The 26,699-nt window shown below is 38.9% G+C and overlaps 1 protein-coding gene across 10 annotated transcripts in view; it reads left to right on the top strand.

Annotated features, from left to right (window-relative positions):
• Rab3-GEF (Rab3 GDP-GTP exchange factor) overlaps positions 1 to 26,699 on the top strand; it is a 43,783-nt gene that overhangs the window by 13,724 nt on the left and 3,360 nt on the right. For 2 of the 10 annotated variants that reach the window (XM_069498985.1, XM_069498983.1), the window contains 28 exons: positions 1,000 to 1,180; positions 2,323 to 2,481; positions 2,574 to 2,784; positions 3,197 to 3,298; positions 4,865 to 4,959; positions 5,317 to 5,505; positions 6,299 to 6,427; positions 8,160 to 8,294; positions 8,735 to 8,788; positions 9,574 to 9,774; positions 10,042 to 10,216; positions 10,916 to 11,103; positions 11,279 to 11,437; positions 12,292 to 12,559; positions 12,934 to 13,061; positions 14,176 to 14,298; positions 14,835 to 14,982; positions 15,509 to 15,846; positions 16,266 to 16,407; positions 17,006 to 17,133; positions 17,725 to 17,850; positions 19,226 to 19,267; positions 20,220 to 20,228; positions 22,452 to 22,524; positions 23,091 to 23,137; positions 23,972 to 24,133; positions 24,412 to 24,720; positions 25,237 to 25,334. In XM_069498985.1, the coding sequence (XP_069355086.1) occupies positions 1,000 to 1,180; positions 2,323 to 2,481; positions 2,574 to 2,784; positions 3,197 to 3,298; positions 4,865 to 4,959; positions 5,317 to 5,505; positions 6,299 to 6,427; positions 8,160 to 8,294; positions 8,735 to 8,788; positions 9,574 to 9,774; positions 10,042 to 10,216; positions 10,916 to 11,103; positions 11,279 to 11,437; positions 12,292 to 12,559; positions 12,934 to 13,061; positions 14,176 to 14,298; positions 14,835 to 14,982; positions 15,509 to 15,846; positions 16,266 to 16,407; positions 17,006 to 17,133; positions 17,725 to 17,850; positions 19,226 to 19,267; positions 20,220 to 20,228; positions 22,452 to 22,524; positions 23,091 to 23,137; positions 23,972 to 24,133; positions 24,412 to 24,720; positions 25,237 to 25,334 (4,119 nt within the window). Of the gene's footprint in view, positions 1 to 978; positions 1,181 to 2,322; positions 2,482 to 2,573; positions 2,785 to 3,196; positions 3,299 to 4,864; positions 4,960 to 5,316; positions 5,506 to 6,298; positions 6,428 to 8,159; positions 8,295 to 8,734; positions 8,789 to 9,573; positions 9,775 to 10,041; positions 10,217 to 10,915; positions 11,104 to 11,278; positions 11,438 to 12,291; positions 12,560 to 12,933; positions 13,062 to 14,175; positions 14,299 to 14,834; positions 14,983 to 15,508; positions 15,847 to 16,265; positions 16,408 to 17,005; positions 17,134 to 17,724; positions 17,851 to 19,225; positions 19,268 to 20,219; positions 20,229 to 22,451; positions 22,525 to 23,090; positions 23,138 to 23,232; positions 23,358 to 23,971; positions 24,134 to 24,411; positions 24,721 to 25,236; positions 25,335 to 26,699 lie in introns of those variants that run through there. The other 8 variants (XM_069498984.1, XM_069498980.1, XM_069498987.1 and 5 more) reach the window with 7 other exon arrangements.

Below are 26,699 nucleotides of genomic sequence, written 5' to 3'. Positions count from 1 at the left end.
TTCTTCTTCAGGTAGCATTTAGTTAAAATCGGTTGATCAGTGAGGCGTGAAGGAATAACAAACACACACTTTCGAATTTTAATAATATTCGTATGGGTGGAAATATGGATACTACTACTGACTCAAATATTAGGGGAAAGTTATCAAATATGAAATAGTGTTCTTTCTTTATATTGAATATAGATATTATTATATTTAAATAATTATCTGAAAAATCTATCTTTAGCCATGCACCATTAAAAATGGCACCATATATTTTGTCACTTTCCTCAATCTACATCAGTTGCTTCTCGTTGCAAATATTTTACGGTCATCACTGACTATTGACTAATGCCGCGCAGCTTGCACGCGCTATATCTTGGCACGATCTTAAAATTAGAGACGATTAAAATAAACGAAAAACATACCAATTTATCTGTGAACTGAAGGATGTCGCTACCATCGTTTTAGTTTTTCAATCGTTATGACGTAAAGTAAAATGAAACGTTCAAATGTACGTATCATGATTATGAAATGAATAATAGTAGATTATTAACCAAGGGGATAAAGCAGTGTCTTCTGTTGCGGGTGACGATTTAAGTTCACCCAAAACTAAGACAGCTATATCACCGAGGAAAATACTCGTACCATTTGCGAAAAAAATAACACAATAATAATATGAGATAAGCATTTATTAAACGTATTTTTAGAACATTAACAGATAGACACACTTTCTCATTTATAATATTAAGTATGAATTTTTTGAAAAGAGCTTAATGCGGATGCCAAAGTGACAGCATCAAAAAATTGACTTAATCCACAGTTTAAGCGTCCGTCCTTGTGCAAGTGCGCCCATAGAGATAGTATTGCGCCTTTTACGTTTACACTATGTGACTGGCCGAAAAGTTTTTAAAGTATAGTTGAAATCGGTCTTGCTGTATCGTGAAAATATACTCGTAATTTTATCGAACTACTGATTTGGCATTGTAATCGATTTAGAGTGCAACCGGCAACATTCAGGGAGGGCTCACATAGCACGCCGGAAAGTCGCCGTGTGTCCGTGGGCAGTGCGCACACGCAGCGGCTGTCGCTCGCGTCGCCGCAGCCTCCGCACTCGCCGCACTCTTCCCCGCAGCCCTTCAACCCGCTCATATATGGCAACGACGTGGACTCCGTGGATATCGCCACTAGAGTAGCTATGGTGAGCATAAATCTCAAGCAAAATATCAGTGGGCGTTAACCGTTTTGAGTCACTAAACAATCGCAAACGAAGGTATGTTTTCTAATTGAATTTCGAATGTTTTTTGAAAACATTATAGAATTGAATTTCGAATGTCTTTTTTGAAAATATGTTTGTGATTGGTTGGTGTCTTAAAATGGTTAACGCCCACTGAGATTTTTGCCTGTATCATTTGTATGGGATTACGTAATAGAGAGAGGGCAAAGTCAAAGTCAAAGTCAAATGATTTATTCAAAATAGGTAATAAATTACGCTTATTGATGGTCTGGTATGGTGTTAGATTTGTAAGATATAGTGGTGATAATTTAACGCAAACTTAAAACTAAAGCTACGAGGGTTCCAAACGCGCCCAGGTCTGAGAAGAGCCCACAACAAACTCAGCCGGGTATTCTTTTTATTATCACCACTTTACAAAATTATTGAAACTTATTAGAACTATCACAAAGCCGTTAAGCAACTCATTCCCAAGCTTGCTTATCATTTAAATAATCCTTTACATTGTAATAGGATTTTTCAATTAGTTTACGTTTTATGAACACTTTGAACTTGTTGAGAGACATCTCCAATATGTCTTCTGGAAGCTTATTATAGAAACGTATGGAATTACGAGCAAATGAATTGCTAACTTTACTGAGCCTAGAGGCGGGCATTACAAGTTTATTTTTATTTCTAGTATTTATATTATGACAGTCACTTTTTTTTTAATTTATTTATGTTTTTATGTACGTACAGTAAATTTTCAAAAATATATTGATTATGCACTGTCATAATTTTAACTTCCTTTCTAGCACTATACCAACTTCTTTCCGCGGATAGAGTATAATCAGAGGTCTTGACCTAAGTTATCCTAGAAGTGTGTCCTAAAAGATCGAAACAAACCGGCGGGTTAATAATAGCCGCCCGTGTTTTTGATGTTGATGTATATGTAAATAGATTTATAATGGTATTCTGTATTTATTTATAGATAGGTATATATTTTTTTGACAAAATACAATATGATGGTATTGAATTTATCATTTTCTGAAGCGCTCTATTTCTATTAGGTATTTGTACCTCATAAACTAGGTAAATATGTGATATAATAATGCACTTTTTCATTTTAGGTGCGATTTTTCAACTCTCAGAACATATTGGCCAATTTCATGGAACACACTCGCACATTACGTCTTTATCCACGGCCTGTAGTGGCGTTTCAGATCAACAGCTTTTTGAGATCGAGGCCGAGAAATAGCTCCTTTTTGTACAAATTTGCCCGAACGCAAGTGAGTTTTTACTAAAAGTAACCTTTACTTTACTTTTGAGCTATTTGTGAAAAAAAAAACTGTTTGTATCAAACTTTTACTTGTTTTTGTAGGCGGTCGAGTTTTTAGCAGAGTGGTCGCTAACACCAAGTAATGTAGCGTTCCTACGCGTACAAACCGGTGTATTTGACCCGCGGCAAATAGGAGATAAGCCTAAGTGGTTCGCAGACCAGCTCCAACCGATTCGGTTCGCTGTTTGGGACGACGGCAGCTCGTTGAATGGCGCATTGCGACAACTTCAGAGACACGAAAATCAGCCTACAGGTGAAATTAATTTTATAAAATCTCAGTAATTAGTAACAGTAGTAACATTTAGTGAAGAAAGTTTTTGCTATTTGGTTGTAACTTATTTAAGATGCTTCGGGTGATTGCGAGTAGTTCGATATAGTTGGAGATGGTTTCAAGACATTTCGGTAGTTCCAAATTAAAAACGAAATGGAAAACGTCTATCTCGACTAAGTAAAATAGCACATTAGTGTCATTAAGCTTCAATAGCTTAATTGTTAAAGAAGCGGACTGAAATCCGAAAGGTCGGCGGTTCGAATCCCAACCGTTGCCCTATTATCGTACCTACACCTAGCACAAGCTTTACGCTTAGTTGGAGTGGAAAGGGGAATATTAGTCATGATTATTCTTTTTTTTAGTTTGTACCTACTATAAAAAAATCTATTTGCAGATGAAAGCGGCTCAGATTCCGAAGCGGCGGAGAGTACTAGCTCCTCGTATTCGTCTTTAAGTGATTTCGTTTCCGAGATGGCTTCATCCGATTTATCACCAGGTATTATAATATTCAATGCGGCTACTTATTAATCATCAATCAATACTTATAATAAAACTGTAACAGGTCAAATTCTGTACATTGAAGATATTTTGAAATTTTTTTTTCGAGGGCACTCTATAATCGATACTGAACCCAAAACTGTAATTTTTTCATTTTTGTCTGTCTGTCTGTCTGTATCACGGCCGCGCATCACGCTGAAACTACTGAATGGATTCCAATGAAACTTGGTACGATTTGAGGTCATACTATGAGGAAGAATATAGGATACTTCTTATCCCGAAATTCAGCATGGTTCCCGTAGGAGAGGGGATGAAAGTTAAAATGTATACTGAGTTGTAATTCATTAACGCGTAGTCCGATTTCATTCATTCTTTTTTTGTTAGAAAGGGGATATTTTAAAGATTGTTCCGTAAATATTTCAAGGTCACCGGTTTTTAACCGACTGTCAAAAAGGAGGTGGTTTCTACATCGATTTTTTCGAGGTTTCTGGACTGATTTGCATTTTCTTTTTAAATCAACAAAAAAGTTTTCGTGGTGGTCACATAAAAAATTCTGGATTCAACTCCTTAATCCTGATGCTGCAGGGTTACTGCCCGCCTGAGTTATAAAAATTCAGGAAATGTTCAAAGTGAATTCATATTGTAGGTACCAAGCAACGACTTTATTCTCAGACTTCAAGTCCCAACTCCTCAACCCTGATGATGTAGGGTACAGCACTCCTAAACTATAATGTTTCAGTAACTGCGGATGATGCAAAATTAATTTAGGTACCAAGCATAGGCTACATCATTGAACTTCGGATCCTAACTCCTCAATCCTGATGCTGCAAAGTACTAAAGTCCTAAATCGTGGGGATTTTAGAATTTCTGATAGTGAATTGATATTTTAGGTATCAAGCAACGGCTTCACGATGACACTCCCAGTCCGAAATACTTCACCCGAGCGAAGCTGGGGCGGGTCAGCTAGTCTATAATATATATAAAAAAAACATTATAACACTGTTTTGTTTGAAAAATGTTGCAAAATAATGCTTTAAAATATTTTTTCCCATTAAAACACACTTCGACCTTTTCACGGCTCTGGTTGGCGGAAAATCCGCGCGTCGCCCTTGGCCGTTTCGTTTCGTATATTGTCCGTGGCACACGCATGCGCGGTGGACGCCATATTGAATTTAAATAATTAATTATATACCTACTGTATTTTTGTTGATAAAAAATTTATTGTGGCGGAAAATGTACATATTCAGTAGGTACTAAAACTACTAAATACTGTGAAGGATTTTACTTGATAGTAGTAAAAACTACAATGTTTTTTTTCCTATAATATTTATCAAGAAAAGCATAAGAGTTATGACAAAATATTATGTTTATGCCAAGATTTTGCATTTTAAGATATGAGTTTACATTTAGTTGTGTGTGAAACTTTACATAATTAGGTATTAAAACACTCGTTTAATACTGTTAAAAAACTTGCCTGGCGGTGCGTTTTTTAAACCTACACTCGTTGTTTTAATAACCTTTGTTATGCAAACCGTTTGATAAACTACTATTTATGAATGTACAGGAGGCAATCCTCATCAACAACACGTGGTCGGGGAGACGTATAACGCAGTAGTGCAAGTTCCAATGACGCTATCATCTTCATTAGATCCGAAAACGGTATGTTAATGATAAAAGTTTTTGGTCTAAGTTTTACCCATCTATTGTAATTTACTTTTACGCTTTAATGAATAAATAAATACGTATATTTAACATTATTAAATTTAAATGCTAAAAATAGGGGGGGACCCTATTTTTTAGCATTTAAATATCCGTATCCGAAAGATAACAACTCCCGTTGGTATCTTTCGGATAAGGGAACGTAGAAATGAATTTGGTCTTATCTTGAATTGAATGAATCTTAGGCCACATCATCACTTCCCATTAGGTGTGATCGTGGTCAATCTCCATCTATAATAAATAAATTAAAATTGGTCGTAATCGACTGGTCTAAACAAATTGTTTGATTGAATACAGGTATACACTCCTCCGTCGTTCCTCATGTTCGGAGAAGAAGAAGAGCCTCGCAGAGAGGGGCGCGTGTCCACGTCGCCGTCGCCGTCCGCGTCCAGCTCGGAGCACAGCGACCTGTCCGACGACGACGTGCCCGGCGCAATGGACCGGCCGGACGCGGCCGACACCCAGCCGGCACCTGTGAAGAAGAGTGTAATTAAAGCACATGAGTAAAATCCCCTACAGAGCAGAAGCTTGCTAACGTCCATTTATACCTATGGGGATCCACACTGCCAATTGATCCCGACAGGTGGCGCATGGCGCATCGCGCGAACCGGCCATGGAGGTAGTATCAGCTGTGGAACCGGCTATACTGAGCTATCAAACGCCATATTAAAAAAAATTGTCATGTAACTTAAGAAACCTCCTTAGTCTAAGTAAGGAACTATGAAGATGACAGCTTACATTGGCTGGACCTCTTATGGCACCCTCTGCGATCAGTTTTGCCTGTGGAGCCCCATTGTGTTAGGGTTGACATCATGGATAATGAGGCGATCACTTACGATATATTATAGCAATATTGTATATGTATGAATAGTAATGATGATTAGTCGAATTTGACACACACTAAAGGAATAATAACAATTACAAATGACTATGACAAAGCTATTTTTCTCTTGTTGTCTGTCTTCCAGTACAAATGTTAGGCATATTTGACTGTTAAACACTTCATTACCTAAATGTGTGTTAATTGACTTATTTCATCAACACTATGGTAATTTACTTAAGCTGTATAGCTTCCACTCTGTAGGAATTTTACTCGTGTTTGGTAGTTTACTTTAATTATAATGCTAGAAACACGCGAAGCTATCTTATAATTTGCTCTTGTCTAAATGCTTTAAATGAAAATTCTACTGTAGTTAGTAGGCAGTTTGAACAAATCGATTAGCTGCAGTTTGAGTTTAGCTGAGCACTCGGTGACTGTAGTGGGGTGTGGGGTGTCCAGGACACGGACAGCGGCAGCCTCGGACGCGAGTCGGACTCCAACTCGACCACGACGCCGGCTACCGTGGCGTCGCGGCGCCCGCGCTCGCCGCACCCGCCGCAGCCGTCACCGCACAGCCCGCGACCCAAGGTACTTGCATTATGTAGCTGCAGTTTAGCTGAGCACTCAGTGACTGTAGTGGGGGTGTGGGATGTCCAGGACACGGACAGCGGCAGCCTCGGATGCGAGGCGGACTCTAACTCGACCACGACGCCGACCACCGTGGCGTCGCGGCGCCCGCGCTCGCCGCACCCGCCGCAGCCGTCACCGCACAGCCCGCGACCCAAGGTACTTGCATTATGTAGCTGCAGTTTAGCTGAGCACTCAGTGACTGTAGTGGGGGTGTGGGATGTCCAGGACACGGACAGCGGCAGCCTCGGGTGCGAGGCGGACTCTAACTCGACCACGACGCCGACCACCGTGGCGTCGCGGCGCCCGCGCTCGCCGCAGCCGTCACCGCACAGCCCGCGACCTAAGGTACTTGCATTATTTAGCTGCAGTTTAGCTGAGCACTCGGTGACTGTAGTCGGGTTGTGGGTTGTCCAGGACACGGAAAGCGGCAACCTCTAGCACGAATCAGACAGCTTATGACCCAAGGTACTTGCATTTGGTGGTATTCAAACTTGTATTATATTATAGCACACGTAGCCTTTCTTCTGCTCCAAGTAGTAGTAACGAGCTAGCTATTTAAATTTGAGCGCATTTTTTAAAATCAGACACGATTCGTATAGTCGTATTTAAGACAATAAAATATCCAGTTGCTCTGGTAAATTTCCAAGACACAAGGCCGTTTTACGATGGAGCGGCATCGACATGCGACCTTGCGGCATGCTACAATAATGGTAACATTAATTTTGCCGCCTTGAGCAGCATGCGGTAGTGCAGGAGTGTACCATATCGAGGTAATTTTTTGTAGAATACTAGGTACAAAGTGTAGCATCGCGGCTTCTTTATAATGTAAAAAGCTTGTGCTTGCTTTCGAGCAGCATGTTCAGAATAACAGGCGTCGACAAACTAAAAATTTAAGTACATAACAGAGTTTTGAGTAAAACCTAAAAAAAATTAAGAGAAAATCCCATATTGGGGTGTTTGTACCTCTCTGAGAGACCTGTGACTAGCTCACCTCCGTGCCGTCTATTCTGACCGAGATAAAACCCGACGCCAGCCGTCGTTTTTGGCCGTCACGACACACGTTGTGTCACAAATATATGTAAACATCGTAGCCAGCTTCCTCGATGAAATGATAGACATACATAGCCCGTTTAGTAAAACTTTTATTTCTCTCGAGCACTATTAATTATTTACCGTGACTTTATTTCGTTTACTTGTTTAGCAAGTATTGATTATTCACTTTATTAGGTAATTCGTAAATTTACGGTCGTGGACCGATATTAAAAATGCGTCAATACTGACAGCGCAAGACTGAGCGTTAATCCCGCCAAAAGATCTTATTTATAGACGTTATGATTTTAGTATCATGACTAGTAAAAATGTTTATACTGAATTTATTCAAATCAAGACTTATATATTTTTTTATATTTAAATTTAAGTCAAATGAAGACTTTGTATTTTCTTTATTTTAGTCAAATAGCCTCAAATATTAATTTATGAAATAAAAGGCTAACATATAACACCCGACTTGTGTGTTATATTTTTATGAGTGCAGGACTAGGAGAGCGGATGAGTGAACAGTGAACCACCTCTTCTAATTTTGTAGCTATAGCTATAAAATTAAAAGCTCAGTTAGCCTAGCTCAGTTCAGGGATTATATTGTAAATATTTTGTCTATATAGATTATTATAGGTATTATCTTTACTTTTAGGGTTCAAATACCGGTGTATCGAGACAGGCGTCTCAGACGTCCCTTTTGGAACAATTTGCTGCACAAGCAAAAGAACTGGTACGAGAGACTACAAGGCAGAGCAGTCAGGAAGGATTACTGGCTCATATGGACAAGGTTAGTTTTCTCCATTCAAGACTATTTTACAAGATATATCTAAAGTTCTAAACTATTATCTCTCCAATTTCTAAAACTCCAATTAAAAATTAAGCGTATTTCAAACTTTAATTGAAACATTTTAAGGTTTGTTTTTTTTTTACTAATTACTTGCAAAAATATGGTCATTAAAAATTGTAGTTGAAATTAAATCGAAATCGCAGTTCAAAGTTTTGGGGTACACCTATTTAACTAAAAACATAAATATATACAGATTTATTAGGATTACGTACATGAACGAGTGACATTCATCATGAATTTACATTTTAAATTTATTTTATTTATTCAATCACTAACAACATTAACATGACAAGATTCAAATTAAATGGGTAATTTGTTATTAATATAATATTAAGTTAACGATACTACTCTGTAATTTATTTTATTCCGAAACCTTGAAGAAAGGAAAAGTTGCCCAAGGGGAGGAAAAGAATATTTTTGCGCCTTTCGACAAGGTACCCGCTATTATTTGGTGCAAACACGAGAGTAGAAGTCACACATAGAACACCTAGAACAAAAATACATAATATCCACGTAACGGTCGATAGTATAGACTATTACACGCTGCTAAGTTGTACATTCACGTTCGTTTTAAAAATAAGTATCAATAGTTAAGGCACCCAGTGTTGTTATCTAATAAATATAAGTTACTTGCCTAGTTGTAGTATTTGCATTTTAAAACCTAGCTTCACTCCACTTATAGAGAAAAAGGAACCATTCGATATCATTAAACCATTGTAGTGCTCTATTTGTTGTGCAAAAATACACTGAAATTACGATATAGGTTAATTAGTACCTAGTAAGTCAAGTTTAAATTAGTTTATTTTTCAAAAATTTATAACATTTTATGACTTGAATAATAATAAATAGTAGACAAATATGGTATGGCCACAAAAACTTATACAAGCTTTAAAACAACGTTAAACACTTGCATTTGTATGAGCTAAACGGGTTTCACATTTGTTTGAACTGCGTCAAAAGTCTTTGTGGACAGGCCAGTTAGTTAGTTCACTCTAATGTCTATGATAAAAATCCCTGTAGAAAAATATCCAATAAATTTACAGTTTTAAATTCATTAATCACACCGTAGACTGCATTGTCAATTAAGTACGTAATATCGCAGCCAATCGCTACATTATTGTAATTACATAAAATTTCAAAAGTGTCAAATATATAACTTCAGTCCTCCTATTCTAAACATGTATAAACATCTAAAATAAACATCTAAAATTCTTCTCAGCTTACGCTTCATGCTAAGAAAGCTGCAGAGGAAGCATCAAAGAGTGTGCAAGAAGCATCTAAATCGGCTCTCGAAGCGAGCAAAACAGCTACTGCTGTAAGCAAAAACACCTTCGAAGACCTCTCGTATGTTAGTAAATCTACTTTTGGAGATCTGACGAAGAGCGCCAAAGAAGCTGCTGCAAAGAAAGGACTATTAAAGGTATTGCACTTTTAAATTTGTATTGCCAGGAACTCCATCAAACCAAACCCATTTTCAACTAACCAATAATAATATTGTTTGAATGACAGATGATTTTCAATTACGCAAATCTTTCTGCCGATTCTGCACATTTTACTAATTATTCAATAACGACTAATGTTATACTATTTTGGAGCCTAAAAAGTATACCTACTTTAAGGAAAAAAATAATTACCAAGAATGTTAGTTGATAATAATTCTAAAATAGATTTTTCACAATATGTAAAGGGCGAGAGCCAAGACGGAGCTGCGGGTCAAAACGCCAGGAGGGACTCAACTGCGTTACAGACGACTAACTTATTGGCTACTACTCATCGAGACTTTTTCTCTAACATCAGTTCTGACTTGAACGGTCTTGCTGCGTCCACGTCCAGCATGTTCAGTGACTTCTTTGGATCAAAAGGTACCTATCTGATAAACGCTTAACGTTCTAAAATTTTGCTATCCTATTATTATGTCACACGGCATCACGGCATTTACGAAATAAGATGAACAAGTATGTTTTATTGTTTCTTGGTACCTAGTGGCGATAAAGTAGATTCGACTATAAAACAACAAATCGATCTTCGAAATGCAAACGAGCAATGTGGAGCGGAGCGATTTAAACAAAACTTCGTTACGAAGAAAAATAAACCTGTATCTAATAACGTGAAATATGCGTATAAAGCGGGCCACTTTTGCGCAATTTTAACTGTTCAATTAAGTAGTGTAAAAATAACTGAGAACTGTACAGAGAAGTGCAGATCTCAGTTTTCTTTTTTACCTTAAGGCTAAACGCATTTTGGATGCACTTCCGTACGAATTTGGCTCATGCAAACACGTAGAAATACGAACAAACCTTCCAAGTACTACCTATTTGAGCGCGCAGAGTGGGTGCGAGTTAGTTACACAATCTTACATATTTACAGCTAAAACTGCATTATACAAGTGTAGTACTATTTAACAAGGTGTTAAACTTTCAAATTAAATCGTAGGTTTATTCATGACTTGGACAAAGGCGAACACCCAACACCACATATTGTGCCGTATCTTATCATCGAAAATACCTTCTACGAATTTTTGACTCACAAAAAGCTTATATTTGTTCTTTAATCGCGGTTAGGAAAGCAAGTGAAGGCCACAGAAACGCCCGTGGCGGCTCCGACGGCGGCGACGTTTGGGCCGTTCTCGCAGGGCGCGCGCGGCCTGGTGCAGCGCTCGCCGCTCATCCGCCACGCCTCGCCCACGCCGCCCACGCCGCCGCCCACCACGCGCTCCGCCAACAGCGAGAACCAGGCCTTCCTCAATGACGTGAGTATACTAGCCGCTAGGCCCGCTACTTCGTCCCCGGCTTTAGGTGAACCGTGAAAACTATGAGTGGCACAGTAATTTTTGTCTGTCTTGTCAAAATTACTGTGCCAAAATTTGACAAGATTAGTGCGGAACATTTTTCGCTTTGGATCATAAAATCGATTGATTTTTACAGTTGATACAACATGTTCTCGAAGGCGAAGGCGTTGGATGGCTAAAATTGAACCGCTTAAAGAAACTCATGGAAGATGAATCGTACAGAAACATGGTGCTCAGCAAATTAAATAGGAATTTCAACAGAAGGACGTCACCTAACGATAAAGTAGATGACGCTGTAAGTTTTAATTTTAAATATTTACTTTATAGATGTTTTAAATGAACATGCGTTGAACACGCTTTGCATACGCGTTGAACATATTAAATTAAACAGTCATTTGAACATGTGACGAACACGAATTAAACACGAGAGAGTTGAAATATTGTTGAGGAGAGTTAATAGAGTAGTTGACTTCGAGATGAATTCGAGCTGCACTAGAGTTCAATTTGAATTAAACTTGAGTTGATTTGAAAAGTGTAACTCAATAAGTCTAAAAACACTCAAATACATATAATTCAACAAAAAAACATGTTAATAATTCAAAAGCCGAAGTTTTGGCTTCGGCCTAAGCGGTCTTAATTTCGGCTTAATATAAATAAGTAAGTAATGTATAGGTACTGATTTTTCCGAGATTTCTGAACAAATTTGCGTGTTTCGATCGATAGAGGCAGCTTACGAGTTGTTTCGATAAAAAATTCTGATTTCAACTCCTCAATACTAATGCTGCAGGGAATTGCATTCGAAGTGATGCGGGTTTAGGAACTATTGTGATCATTCATTATGTATTCATATGGCATCATAATATACAGACAATCATTGGACTCCAGATTCCAGCTCATCAATACTGTTGCTATAGGATACTGCACTCGTAAGCCGGGAGTTCAGTGATTGTGATGTGATAATATTTACACAAAAAAGCTTAAAAAAGCTTTTCAAAAACCCTACTTAAAAATCAAAAAATTCACTAAATGAAACAGCGAAACGGACGCGCAATGCTCGCCCGTTTTCAGGATAGGTATATACATACAAAAATTATTTCTATACTTAGTGGCGTTTGAAGTCGGTTTTTTGAAGTATATTTTTTCATACAGTTCATCAATAAACCAGTATGGAAAGGAATGCTAAAAGTCCTCCAATCCGTTGTCCACGGCTTGGAACACACGTATTCCAACTTTGGGCTCGGTGGTATGGCTTCCGTATTCCAACTAGCGGAGATGGCGCACACGCACTATTGGAGTAAAGAGGTCGCAGGGTTAGAACATGGTGGGATGGCGGGCTCTGCGCTATCGGAACATTACGGACGGCAAGATTTAGAAACTCCATCATCATCACCTTCTTCTAGAAAAAGCTCCCAGTCAGGTACATTTAAACACTCGTATACAACTATTTTACCGTATTATAGATTACTTTAAAATCATTATATGCAAGTTTTTTCAAATGATTGGGATTAACTCTTGTAATTTCCGTCAAACTGAGTTCGGTATTACTCATTATTTCTCATTAAAATTGCAAAATTCAACCTTATATGTTTGTGTTAAGGAAAAATTTTAAAAGCTAGTATTAACTTGGGGCTACATAATTTTTATTATCAAACGGCTGTTTGATAGATATTTCCTCAGATTCGGAATGGAGGATAGAAGCCTCAACATACTTAAAATTGGTTTAAAACCTTTATTTATATTTATATACATGTAATGTGGAATAGATAAGTTACATTCTTTATTTTTGTTTAGATGTGCCAGTTGTAAATTACCCAGAAATGGATCCAACGGAATCGCAAAGTACGACAGAGATATTCAAAGACATGTTGAATCAGAAAAGGAACCTTCTATTTAGTAAATTAACTTCGTTTGATTCAGATGTAAGTATAAAAATAAAATTTATTAAATGCAAGTCAATGTTAATACTGCATGGTAAAGACTAATACGTGTGCAAGACTTATAAAAACAAAACATTTGTGGTTGTTAAATCCCCAATGCTGAAAACTCTTCTAACATTTTCTAACGCATGGCTATTTAAACTTGAATTATTAGTAAAAGTAGGTATTGACAGTGCTGAATAAATATTTATTACCTACTCTGTATTGGTAGCTCTTTCAAAATGTATATTTAATGAAAAACTTTGTGCTTCAGCTGATAACAATGCAAATCTCATAAAACCTTATTTTTATGTTCGTTACGAAGTAATTGGCTTGCCGAGTCCGTGAAAACGTTAGTAATTCATCTAATTCATAAAACCATTATTTAATTTTCTAAAAAAAACGATATAATTTATTATATCGATTTTTTTGATCGAACGACAAGTTTCCACCAGGCACGATCGTTGAGAAGCGCAATCCTGTTGCAAAAATAAAACATTCGTTAAAAAGATAAAGAGAATGATAAGATCGATGTTACAGCATGTATTGTGTTTTGTCCTTTCATTAATCCATGGAACATAGAGATGCAGCAATATAGCCTTCCATACTCTATTGGCTGTGACTTATGCCTTTATAAAACAACATGATTTCATAAAAGACCCACTCTTCTCTTCATATAGATTTATATAGATCTTTGCGGCCTGCCAGGTATTACCTGGTCTCCTTATGGCAGATTGTCATTGAATCTTCTCTAAGTAGAATATGCTGGACCATCATGCTATCGTCTCAGAGCTATTTTCTTATAAGTTTCTTACCCTCTAACAAATAAACCTGGAATAGCGGTGAAATAGTTATACTCTGTTTTGTCTTTCTCCGTCATCAGTAATTTGACATTTGAAGGAAAAAGACAAAACAGAGTATAACTATTCCACCGCTATTCCAGGTTTATTTGTTAGAGGGTTAGGCTTTATTTTCTTACGCGTTGCTTCTGAAGGAAGATATAGATAATATTAATAAGCGATTTAGTTGCCTTTCAATTTTCGCATCCGTTTAGCATGTGATTGTTGATGTGGTGAGCGTACCCTGGCTCCGTGGTAAGGTTGGTTTTGTGGCGCAGGCGGCGGCGTCGTCGGTCTCGCCGGACGACAGCGGCTCCATCACCACTAACCGCGCCACGCTTATCGACCACCGCGCCTCTTTTAAGTCTTATCTCTCTGACACTGACGTCATGTTCCTCGATGTAAGTCATAGTGCCGTGTGGCTTCATGTGCTATAGTAGTGTTGCATATTACAAGCTAAACACACCAATTAGCATGTAAAATATACATATGCTATTATTATAAAGGTATAGATTCTATTCTATTCTATTCTATTCTATACCTTTATAATTTGAGTCCCGAAAAATCTGTGATGGATGCTGGTTGATGTGTGGACAGCTTTAGTTGGCATTATTTCGTAGTTATTATTTAAACGTCAATGCGACGTCATCATACTCGAATTGAAATATTATATTGAAATACGCACATATTTTCTGAAAAGTAAATTGATGGTATAATAACGCTGGCTATGTTCATTAATTGCATGCTCACACTCTATGTTATAGTTATTTGTTTAGATTTATTTTACTAAATTCACTAGATACTCCCAAATTATTTGCTGATATTGGGTGAGATTGAATGAAGGATTTATTTCAAAATTTACTATATTTATCAGAAGTTTGTAGAGTAACAAATAGCCAAGACATGTTAAATGATGAAGATAATATTATATTGGTAGGTGGGTCGAGCAGGCGGCAAAGGTCGTACGGGGAGTGTGTTCTCGTCCAAGTCGTCGCTGAGCGGGCGGCCCATGGCAGGCGTGGCCACCACCTCGCCCCTCACCTCGCCTGAAACAGCGCGCACTTACCTGTTTCAGGGCCTCATAGGTACTAGATGTTACTTTTTTTTAATTCATAGACTAGCGCTTGGCTGCAATCAGACCCTGATTGACAAGTGATGATGCAGTCTCAGAACGAACGCGCTTGCGTAGAAGATACCTTTTCACTCTTAGGGTATTCTTTTAGTAAGTTACTTTGGTCCTTCATAAGAATAAGTAATTGTTTTTTGAACAATTAATGTTTAAGATTATGGATTGACAAAAATATTTAAAACAACATAAAACTCTCATCTGAGCTAGGATACCAAGGTGTCAAGCAAAGAGTTCATTATTAAACTTCAAGTCCCATCTCTTCCATCTTATTACTGCGGGGTACTGCACTTCTAAGCCGTGGGGATTTGGAAACTGTTGATTTTGTAGGTACCGAGTATATACTTCATCATTGTACTCCGGACCCTAACTTCTCAATCCTTATACTGTACATTACTGCACTAACTATGGGGACAGGGAAAATGTTGATTATTAATTTACACTTAAAATAAAAATTAGTTTCAAAAAACTAATACATTTTCTAGGAAAAGAAAGATCGAATCTATGGGACCAAATGCAGTTTTGGGAAGATGCATTCCTAGACGCAGTGAGCCAAGAGCGGGATATGATTGGCATGGATCAAGGTCCGAACGAAATGATGGAACGTTATAAATGCTTGAGCGAAACAGAAAGAAAACGCCTCGAGCATGAAGAAGATAGACTGCTATCGACGGCTTTGTATAATTTGACCGCGGCGATGGTTCTATTCGGCGTGGAAGCAGATATAGTTCGGAATAAAGTGCGGCGATTACTGGCTAAGAGCCACATCGGCCTGGTGTACAGCCAGGAAGTTAATCATTTGCTTGATGTCGTTCACAATTTGGTGAGTTTTGACAATTCTTTAGTAATCAGTGCCCTAATTGAAGCAGACCTAGCTATGTATTAAGAACATGCCAACACGTTTAGTTTGACTATCAAACTGGCATTCAATCAGTCATGGACTGAAGGTTCAACAAATCCTGCAGCTCAGATCATCAGTATGTCTGACAACAATGTTAGATAATTGTTTTTTTTAAACTTAAAGCAAACATTTATTTTACCTGTGACAATTAAAATGTGCTCTGACAACTGCGAATTATCAAAACTGTTCGTTTTATGATTCAATAGTCGTATATGACCAAAGATCTCCCCCTGTCCCGCAAAAATTGCTGACACGTTATTTTATACAATTTTTAGGGCCAAACGTGTCCAGTAAATAATTTGTTCAAGTTTATAGCCCACTAAAATATTATCGATCCCCAGCACGGGAACGACATAAGTCTGAAGGCGCTAGGATCGCGTGCGGTGCGGCGCGCCACGTTCACGGTGCACGAGGGCGACGCGGCGGGCGCGCTGCGCTTCATGGAGGTGCGCCACGACGGCCTCGTGCTGCGCTCCACGCAGGGTAAACACGCACACACGAATACGTGAATCCACACGATGCGTTACGGCGACGGTGCGGTGCGTGAACGTTGCTGTTGTCACATTACAGTAGCATGCCACACGATGCGATGTGACGTCGCGCGGCGCCACACCGCACGCGTAACGGACTTGGGAGCAGAGAGACGAGGTGAGGAGAGGTGAAGCGGTGCGACGCCATGCTCTGTCTGTCAGCGACAACGTAGTGCTCGTGTTGCACCCAGTCACCGAATTGATTGCGGTGTGGCGCACAACGCACCGAGAACGCATCGTGTGGCCTCAGTCTTGCGTCGTCAGTAGTCTACCAACGACGGTGTCTGCATAGAGTGATCGTGTGTGGTAGAAGGGGACACCCCATGTGTCGGTGGGGCAAGACGTATAGTGACCGCTCCATGTGCTACGATCAGAGTCAAATACGTCGGTCACTATATGATTGTTTTTCTTTGTTCTTTTTATCCAGTCCTTAGGAACTGGTTGCTGTTAAATCATTAACTTGCGGAGCAAAAGTTGTTATAAACTCAAACCGTTAGCTGCTCCAAACGCTTCATACAGAAGTTTTACTGACAGTTCTAAATTTTTTGTAGGAACGATAGTGGAGAGATGGTGGTACGAACGTCTAGTGAATATGACGTATAGTCCCAAAATAAGAGTTTTGTGCCTTTGGAGGAAGAACGGGGGTCAGACGCAACTACATAAATATTATACTAAGAAGGTAGATGAAATTGATCTTTATCCTTTAAGAGCCGATTTGATAAAATACTTTTTAATTTATTTTATACTAGCTGATCCCCGCGGCTTCGCCCGCGTAGATTTAGGTTTTAAAAGATCCCGTATAGCCTATATCACTCAGGAATAATGAAGCTTTCTACCCGTGAAAGAATTTTTAAAATTAGTTTAGTAGTTTCAAAGATTACCCCCTACAAACAAACTTAACGACATTACCTCTTTATATAATAGTATAGACTAGATGATGTCCGCGACTTTGTCCGAGTGGATTTAGTTTTTTAAATCCCGTGGAAACTTCGGTTTTCCGGGATAAAAAGTAGCTGTGCTCAGAACGCAAGTTATCATCTCTACCTTTCGACAAAATCAGTTAAATGGATAGGCCTCGAAAAACTAACAGACAGACAGAGAGACACTCTTTCGCATTTATAATATTAGTAGGTATAGATTACTTCACCTATTTTCTTGCATCAAGATTTTCAAATCTACAGTTGTAGGGTAAGTAATTGTAGGGTAATAGAAAATACATATGTATTATATAAGAATAAGTTAGTAATATTTGATCGACGAATTGATGCAGTGCAAAGCGCTATATTACTGCATCAAAGAGGCGATGGAGAAGAGCGGGCGGCGGCAGGACGCGGCCGAGCTGGGCGGCGAGTTCCCCGTGCAGGACTGCGCCACGGGCGAGGGCGGCCTCATACAGGTATAGTCTCGTTCAGCGAACGTTATAGCTGTTAGTCGAAAGCCATCCTAATTCTAAGATTTACTGTACAGGAAGACGTAGCCGCACCCTGCGCCGGACCGCAAATGGGACAAATAGAACCAACTCGACGCCACCATTTTGTGTATACACCTAATTAGTATCACGGTACCAACGCAAAGTTCACACGTGTATTTCGTAAATGAATATTAGGTATTATGGAAGGGATTGATTGGGAATTACTGATTAATTACTGAAATTTATAAAGATAAAATAGACAAGTCTGTATAGTTTCGAGTCTGACAGTGATATAATATTATTTTCTCGTAATAAAATCGCAGGATTGAAGCGGCAGAGATACACTACGGTGCGGCTCCGGCTTCATGTGACAAGATGCAGTCGTCTTGACTAACGAATTTTTGGACAATACTAAGTTCCACCAGACCGAGCACACTTGGTCACGTGACCTGAGAAATTACCTACGGCAGTGCAGTCCTTGGACGGCTCTCGCATAGGGCCTTTTCACAATACTTGCGGTACGACTCGCATCGCAACAAAGACGTCACACACTAATGCGATTCTCATGCAAATGCGACGCGACGTCGCATCGCAAGTACTATGAAAGGGCATTAAGTCTTATCTTCTAAGAGAACGAGAGAGAGAATAAGAGATAATAAGGTGAAAAAGATAGAAAAAGAGCTGTTTGTCAAATTGTACTCTGCAGCGCTGTGCGAGGTGAATTGTATTTTATTGCATTATAATAAGAGTATTTAAACGTTTTTGCGGTGCGGAGTGAACCTCCGGTACCTGGAAGCTACCTACTGTTACATATTCTGTGGTTCCACTTGTACCTATCGACCCACAGACCACCACCAATAGACTCCTAATAGCCGGACACCCGCGATCACCAAGCTTAGGCAGTTGCTTGGTATAAAAGTTAGCCCACCCCGGTAACCAATGAGGTTACCGGAGTGGGGCAACATTGTCTTGATGACTTGACTCTACCAATCACAACAAAGCATTCTCCCATGTCCCCCTGCAAACATATTACGATTTTGTTTTCATGCAAAATCTTGTATAGGCGTATTCTTAAAGTTGAATTCTCTGTGTATCGACCCTTTGAATACGTTTAATATCTATATCTGCCCTCTTATTGTAAACTTTGCAATAAACTTTCAAATAGTGCCAGCATTACAAGCAAGACAAGTTTATTAAGTGCTTATCCTAACTATGTATCCTAATATATCCTAAAAAATCGTTACCTATATTATTATACCTACTAATATTACGATTTATTAGGTAGGTACATAGGTATCTCTCCCTCTGATTTATTTACTCACTTGTTTGAATATCCTAATCATATGAACATTTCTTAAAGGTGTGCATGGAAGGCGTCGGTCTCCTGTTCCACCACAGCAAGGTAGGTCTTCAACTTCGTACATTGATTTTACCTAAATATTTTTCGTCAGCTTCTATTTATGTATACTAAAGATGATAAACCAAAATCTGAATAATCTAATTTTGTCGACTTTGCTTCAGTTTTGGTATTGTCATAAAAATAATTTGCCAGGTAAGGTATCTTTTTCAGTGTTCATGCTTTATTTTTGGGAATCGTCTTAGAACAACAAAGTTTAAATAGAATGCCGCGCATGGAAATTGCTCGGCAGCCTATGGCAACCGACGACGTCCCTCGCTGGCCAAAGCTTTATTGTCTGAATACTGTGCAGATGACTTAGCGCATTGCATCATGTTTCGCCTCCGTACATCGTTAAGCTTCGGCATTACTGTCGTACGTGAGGATCTCAATATTTTATCTTATCAGCTATTTCGCAAACATACCATCATACGACTCGCTTAGAAGATGCTCCCGAACAAATTGAACATTGTAAATTATCTTTAATATATTGATTGATTTTAAAAACCTAGCAAGGACCACTCAAACTTTCCTATTTCGATTATTTTATTATTATTTTATGTGTACTTTCAATATTATATTTAATATCACTGTGCTAATCATGTTCTCGTACTTTTCTATTTTTAATTACGGATGTTTTACGTTCGAAATTGAATACAGCTTAATATGTTGGACGGTTATCGTGTTTTTATCTCCTTTTTATCAATTACTAATTTGATGTAATAGTTAGTTATTTTATTACATTTTAAGGTTGATCGTTGTCCATCTGATCGACGTATACCTACTTCATATGATTTGTGCATGTGCTACTGTCCGCCAGGCCGGCCCCCGCGCCCTTCCGCCGCTAGGAACTTTTGAGATGGTCCTTGACACGCGCTCGGCCGCCCTCAACTAATATCTTGTTTTTGTCTGTTTCTACCCTTCCCGGACCCGCCGAACCCGCGCCGCTGCGCTGAAGGATTTCGAGGTACTCAGTGGTTCATAACCTAGTAATGGCTGGCTCCTACGACGATCGACGCGACCTAGCGACTCGCGGTCTCGTCGCGGTCGCGTCGCGTGCACGGTAGCGATGATCGTCCGAGGTCGTAGGGCTTTACTTGTAGTTTGAGGCTTTCCGATTGTTTTAGCCGTTGTTAGCGTTGTTTAGTTATCCCGAGTGCGGCGAGCGCCCCGCGCGCGTTCGTGCATGCACATAGAAGCCCTTTGTTTATTTGTTCATTATCGCACCCGATAGCTTGCATTCGTATCACGGATCGTCCGGCGAGCGGTTTCGATCTTTCATTCGCACCACGTGCTGAGGTTAGTCGGTCCTCCGCCGTAGCCCGAGCGAGCGTCACTCAGCTGAGCTCAGCCACGCGTCATGAGGTCAGTCGTAGAGCACTTGCCATCTCACAAGTTCTGGCGCGCCCTCCGGCCCGCCCTCCGCCTCGCCTCGTCCTCCCGCACTCCCTCACGCACTCACTTCCCGAGGCCGAGGCACTCGCCCTTGCAAGCCTCGTCACTAAACAATTTCCTGTTTGCCAATTAGTGAATGCTGCAATTTATGGCTCATACACTTTTATATCATTGACGAGGACTTTGCAGCGCGTGTAAAAAGTTCCGTCCTTTAATTTAATTAAATTCCTGCATGTTTGGTTATGATATTCTTATGACGCAAAAGATAATGTAACTCAATAATTTAGCACACTAAATACTGATAAGCTTTGGTATTTTTTGTGTGTATAATGCTTAATACTGCATCTACGTAGTTTTAACATATATCTGCCGTCTAAATTTGTATATTTAAAAAAATGGTGGCTAAATGTACCAAGTAGGTATATCTACCTCTACCTACTCACAATGGGTACGCGCGCTAGTTTGTTTTTATACTTTTACGTTTTGCTAACAGCATCGATATTTTATATGCTAAAATATTATTTCTTCATATGTACTTAGCTCAAATGTTATAGCTACTTTCTATTTACTTATAACATCATTATTTAATAGCTGCTAGCTTAATAACTGCATTACCTATGCAGCTAGTTTGTATCTTTGTTTTACCCTAGTTTCATAGCATTACTATCGTAGCAAGCATTATTATTACACTTGTAAATAACATAGAACGGCTACCTAGTAGGTAATTAAAATTATTGCTTCGCACATTTTTCTTACTTGGGCTATCGTAATTGATCAGAAATAAATAGATAAATTATTCAAACGTTCAGGCATAGTTCTTGCAAATCACGCGCGCTTGAACTTTACTTGTGGTTACGTTACGTCGTATGACTACATGCACATTGCGTAAGTGTGCGTGCCTGTCGCACGGACCTATCGATCGCGAGTTAAGAGCTTCCGAGACGGTCAAACGGCTGGACGTCAAGCACGTAGATTTTATCTTGAATCAAGTTTTTGGCCGTTTATACAAAGTTCGCTTGATGCTTGAGTCAAGCGTTTACTTGCTTGACGCATGATTGATGCGATTTTATATTTTTGCTTGACGCGACGTTCAGACAGTTCAAGCAAGCAACTTGACGGGCGCATCAAGCTCGATCAAGCAAAACAAATCTACGTGCTTGACGTCAAGCCGCTTGACCGTCTCGGAAGCCAACGCACACATTTACTTTACCCATACCGCACCGATACGACAAACACAAGCATGAGACACGCGCACACGTGAAATGCAACAACTATAAATATATTAAAATAACAATGTTCATAGAAATTTAAAGAAAGTGTTCTATGTATTTATATTTTGATGGTTTATGGAAGATTTATTGTGCACGTGGTCTCCAACGATCCACCTAAATTTAATATGTAAAGTTTTACGTATCAAAAACAAAAGTAATCTATTTTATAAAAAATCGAATGGACTATTAATATATAGATTAAGTATAAAATTATAAATTAGGTATTAGAAAACTCATCTACAAAGTAAACAGTGCTCTAATTTGTGCACTAATTTAGAATAGCCTTGGGGCACGCTTTTGTAGGCACTAAACGGATATCTAAATATTCTAGATTCTAGATAAGATTGAAAAACATGTACATACCTACAGAGTTTTTTTATAAATTTTTATTTTTGTTAATTTATTCTACACATAGGTATAATTTGCAATCTCTCAGAAAAATTATATCCACGCTTTAGACATCACAGTAATTAAAGTATCGTCTGTATATGAACTGTGCATTCAATGAATTTTCTGTCTTTCAGTTCTTTGTGCGGCTTGACCACATACGAAAATGCTTCACTCAAAATGGCGGTATCTTCGTTTTAGAAGAATTTAGTAAGTTCATCAACATTTTATTAATTATTTTCCATTTTTAGGGTTCCGTACCTCAAAAGGAAAAACGGAACCCTTATAGGATCAATTTGTTGTCTGTCTGTCTGTCTGTCTGTCTGTCGGTCTGTCAAGAAACCTACAGGGTACTTCCCGTTGACCTAGAATCATGAAATCTGGCATGTAGGTAGGTCTTATAGCTGGCATTAGGGGAAAAATCTAAAAACCGTGAATTTGTGGTTATACCACACAAAAAAAATTAAATTGTGGTCATGAACTAATAATTAGTATTTTCAATTTTGAAGTAAGATAACTATATCAAGTGGGGTTTCATATGAAAGGGCTTCACTTGTGCATTCTAAAACAGATTTTTATTTATTTTTATGCATCATAGTTTTTGAATTATCGTGCAAAATGTCGAAAAAATACGACTGTAATACGGAACCTTCGTTGCGCGAGCCTGACTCGCACTTGGCCGGGTTTTATATATTTATATATAACAATACGTACAACTTGTGTTCGTTTACAGTATTATAGAACATTTTATCATCTTTGTCTATTCGTGCTTGCAGATCCCAAAACGAGACAGATAATACAGAGAAAATATAAGTCAATAATGGTAAGTAATTCACGTCCAGTGTTCGTTCTATCATCAGCTCATCTTCTTTTAATTTTATTTTGATTTAGTTCATGGGTCCTTGTCTTATGTTGTAGGCAGAGAAAGTAGTGCTTGATCTCCATCGTTTCTTCTCAATATGGCTTACTCGATACTATCTAGTTGTCGAGGTCAATGGAAACCAACCGAATTATGCACCTTACGTTTCATAACTCACTCTGATGTATGTACACGTGTTGTTTTTATTTTATATCTCTATTTACTTACTTAACTCTTTCTCGCTTGCTATCCTTTTTCGCAATGTTCGATTTATCGTATATTGCGGTAATGAAGCTTTAATTTCAACTAATTACCATTTATTTATTTGTCTATTTTTAATAAAAAACTCCTTATAATTTAGGTTATATACTTATTAATTATTATAATGATAATTTACCGATATGTCCTAGTTCTTGCATTTCACGAGTGCGCGTAGCTTTTGCTTTGTATTTAAGTCGTATCGGTACGAGTAAAGTAAACCTGTGCGTTTGCGAGCGCTTTTCGCGCGTATGATTCGTCCGACAGGCACGCACACTTACGCAATGTGCTTGTACTCGACGTAACCACGAGTAAAGTTCACGAGTCTCGTGAATTGCAATAATTATACAAATAGGTAGTATCTAATTAATGGTTTGCATATTATGTACTAATCCTATTTATTATTTTTTACCAAATATTTTAGTAATACGTACCTACTTACTTTTATTTTATTTTTTTATTAATACAGCTATTAGTTTAGGTAAGTATGTATATTTTATTATCTATTAGGTATCTATATTACCTTATTTTCGATGGCAGGCGGATCAAATATGTTACGCAGTGCTATGCGTGTTCTCGTATTTCGCGGCGGGCCAGGAGCAGAAGAAAGTGATTCTCGAGCAGGCGGCGCGTATTCAGCCCTCGCCCGCGCCGGCCGCCGAGCCGGACGCGGCTCACGTGCCAAGCAAGCCTGCCTTGCAGGTACAACCTTACACTTCACTCGCTGATCCGCCCAGCTTCGCTCGGGTGTTTGATATAATATATGTATCTTAATATATAAAAGGAAAAGCCGACTGATCTATCAACGCACAGCTCAAACTACTAGACGTATTGGGCTGAAATTTTGCATGCAGATCGCTACTATGACCTAGTTAACATCTTTAACGTATGGGACCCGATCATCTGCAGATTACCTATAGATAATGCAGCTTTGTTTATGAGATATGTAATATCATGTAGTATGTTGCAACTTCTTACAGATGGACAGGAGGCCATTAGATACAAGAACCGGCGAAATTATAGAAAGGCAAAGATTGCCACCGGACAGGCAGCCGCGCGTTCTGCCGGAAAGGCCGCGATTGTTGGCGGACCAATCCACGCGGGAGAGTGCGGAGAGCGAGGAGTGCGGAAGCGGGGAGAGTGCGGAGCGGGCGGAAGGCGCGCGCGCGGCGGCGCAGCGTACGGAGAGCTTGCCGCCGCGCCGCCCGCCACCGCCCGCGCCTCCGCAGCCGCGTCTCACGCGCGCGCACTCGCAAGCTTGCCCGCCGCGACCGCACGAACCCCCCACGGTACTTACTTACTTCCTATTTTGACAGTATTTTGATTTGATATAATTATTTAGATGCTCATTTAAGGCTGCCTGTTCACTGAAGCGGAGCGTAGCGGAGATTTGTTAAGCAGACCAATCAGATTGTCGGTAAATAGCGTGATATTTTTATTCCGTCATCTGATAAAACATACACATTCCGCTCCGCACCGCGTCAGTGGACAGGCACCCTTACTGTGAAAATCGAACGAAACCTAAGTATGTGAAGCTATACTTGCTATCGCTGTATTTGTCCTTGTCTTTCTGTCAATCAGTCAACTGTCGGTTGCACTGTTTTTCAACGGCCTACTCACTACGTTTTAGGTCATATTATTACGGCTTCTTGACGGTCCTTACATGCGTGTGTTAATTTTCAATAAAAACGAAATGTTTAAACAATACGAAGCCAATCGCGGTCCATCAGCGCCGTTATAACTTGACAATAAAAATAGTCCGATTTGAGTGATGTTCCTTTAAGTAATTAATTGTTCCTGGTTAGATTCCGCCGCGCGTGGGCGCCACGCCGCGCGCCGGGCCGCCGCCTGCGCTGCCGCCGCGCCAAATGTCGGCTGCCGCGGACATCAGCACCAGCCCCAGGTCAGTACAATACTGGAAACTTCTATGGGCTGGTTTTGAAGTCATCTCGTAGGTGTCGTTTTACCCAGAGGTGCATAAACACCGCGCTAGTAGGTATCTATGTAGTCTGTGCCGCAGGCGCATGTGTGTCACACACCCAAGCAGAAGATTTTGTCTTTAAAAAAAATACGTACCTAGAGTGAACTTTTTACAATCTATAAGTAATAAGGAATGCCTTAAGTAACGATTAGGCGACTCTGAGTGTAGCTGTTAGTATATAATTATACGTATTTTAAAAACCGGTCAAGTACGAGTCAGTCCTCGCTGTTTTAGGGTTCCGTACATAATTATGAACATCATATTTTGGGTGTATGACATATTTATTTTCCGAGCTAGAAAATCGCAATAAACCGTGAAAAAAAAACCCCTAAAAATGTTCGTTTGTTTTGGTCACAGCTTATAAGCATTTTATAAATCGTTTTCAGTATTTGTTGTTTAAATACAGTATATGTTACATAATATACCGAAATTTCTATATATCTATAATCTATATACCGAAATAAACTAGTTTAGTTTCGGCGGGGTGATTACGTATCTTATTTTATTTTCATTTTATTTTCTTTATTGGGTTTACCAACAGCTTAGTCATTCACAAATACAGTCACAAAAACAATTTTAACTATGTAAAATACATTCACAAAATGACAAGCTTATTATAGGCAACCACAGCATGCATAAACTTAACATACATTTCCTAAAGCTAATTAACAAAATTAAATTACATTACATAAATAATACAGATTAATATAAATAATACATAAATAATACAGATTAATGATTATTATTTACATACAAATATTTGTTGTATGTGTATACTTATTTATTTAATTATTTTTAATCATCACTTCGCACCTATTGCTTAATACTATATCTAGAAATTTTCGCCTAAACTGAGCATAACTATTAGAGAATATGTCTATTTCACTCTGTTGACGCACGCTGTTGTTATAGAGATCAGAGATTCGAGGAATGGCGGAATGTTTACCTAAGTTAGTTCTGCAATACCTGACATATAACAAATTACAAGGGTGCCGCGGATAATTCATGCGTGGTGCTTTAATCGCAAATCTATAAAGCAGTTCAGAACAATCAACTTTGTTATTAAACAGCTTGAACAAGAATGTCATGGCTATTAGATTTCTTCTATCCCCAAGGCTAAGTTTTTTGAAAAAAGCAAGTCTTTGTTCATAGTTGTGAAGGTTTAATCTAAAACGAAAAGAAAGCTATCTATATACCTATCTCGCGACAGGCGTAAATCTCGCGATCATTGCTGTCAAATGTCTGGCTAGAGAGAGACAGAAATAGCCACAAAGCAAAATAAGAATA

Source organism: Maniola hyperantus, chromosome 6, assembly GCF_902806685.2.
Source record: "Maniola hyperantus chromosome 6, iAphHyp1.2, whole genome shotgun sequence".
Taxonomy (NCBI): Eukaryota; Metazoa; Arthropoda; class Insecta; order Lepidoptera; family Nymphalidae; genus Maniola; species Maniola hyperantus.
Note: the sequence above shows the minus strand (reverse complement) of the source record. Positions and strands in the feature narration are given on the sequence as shown.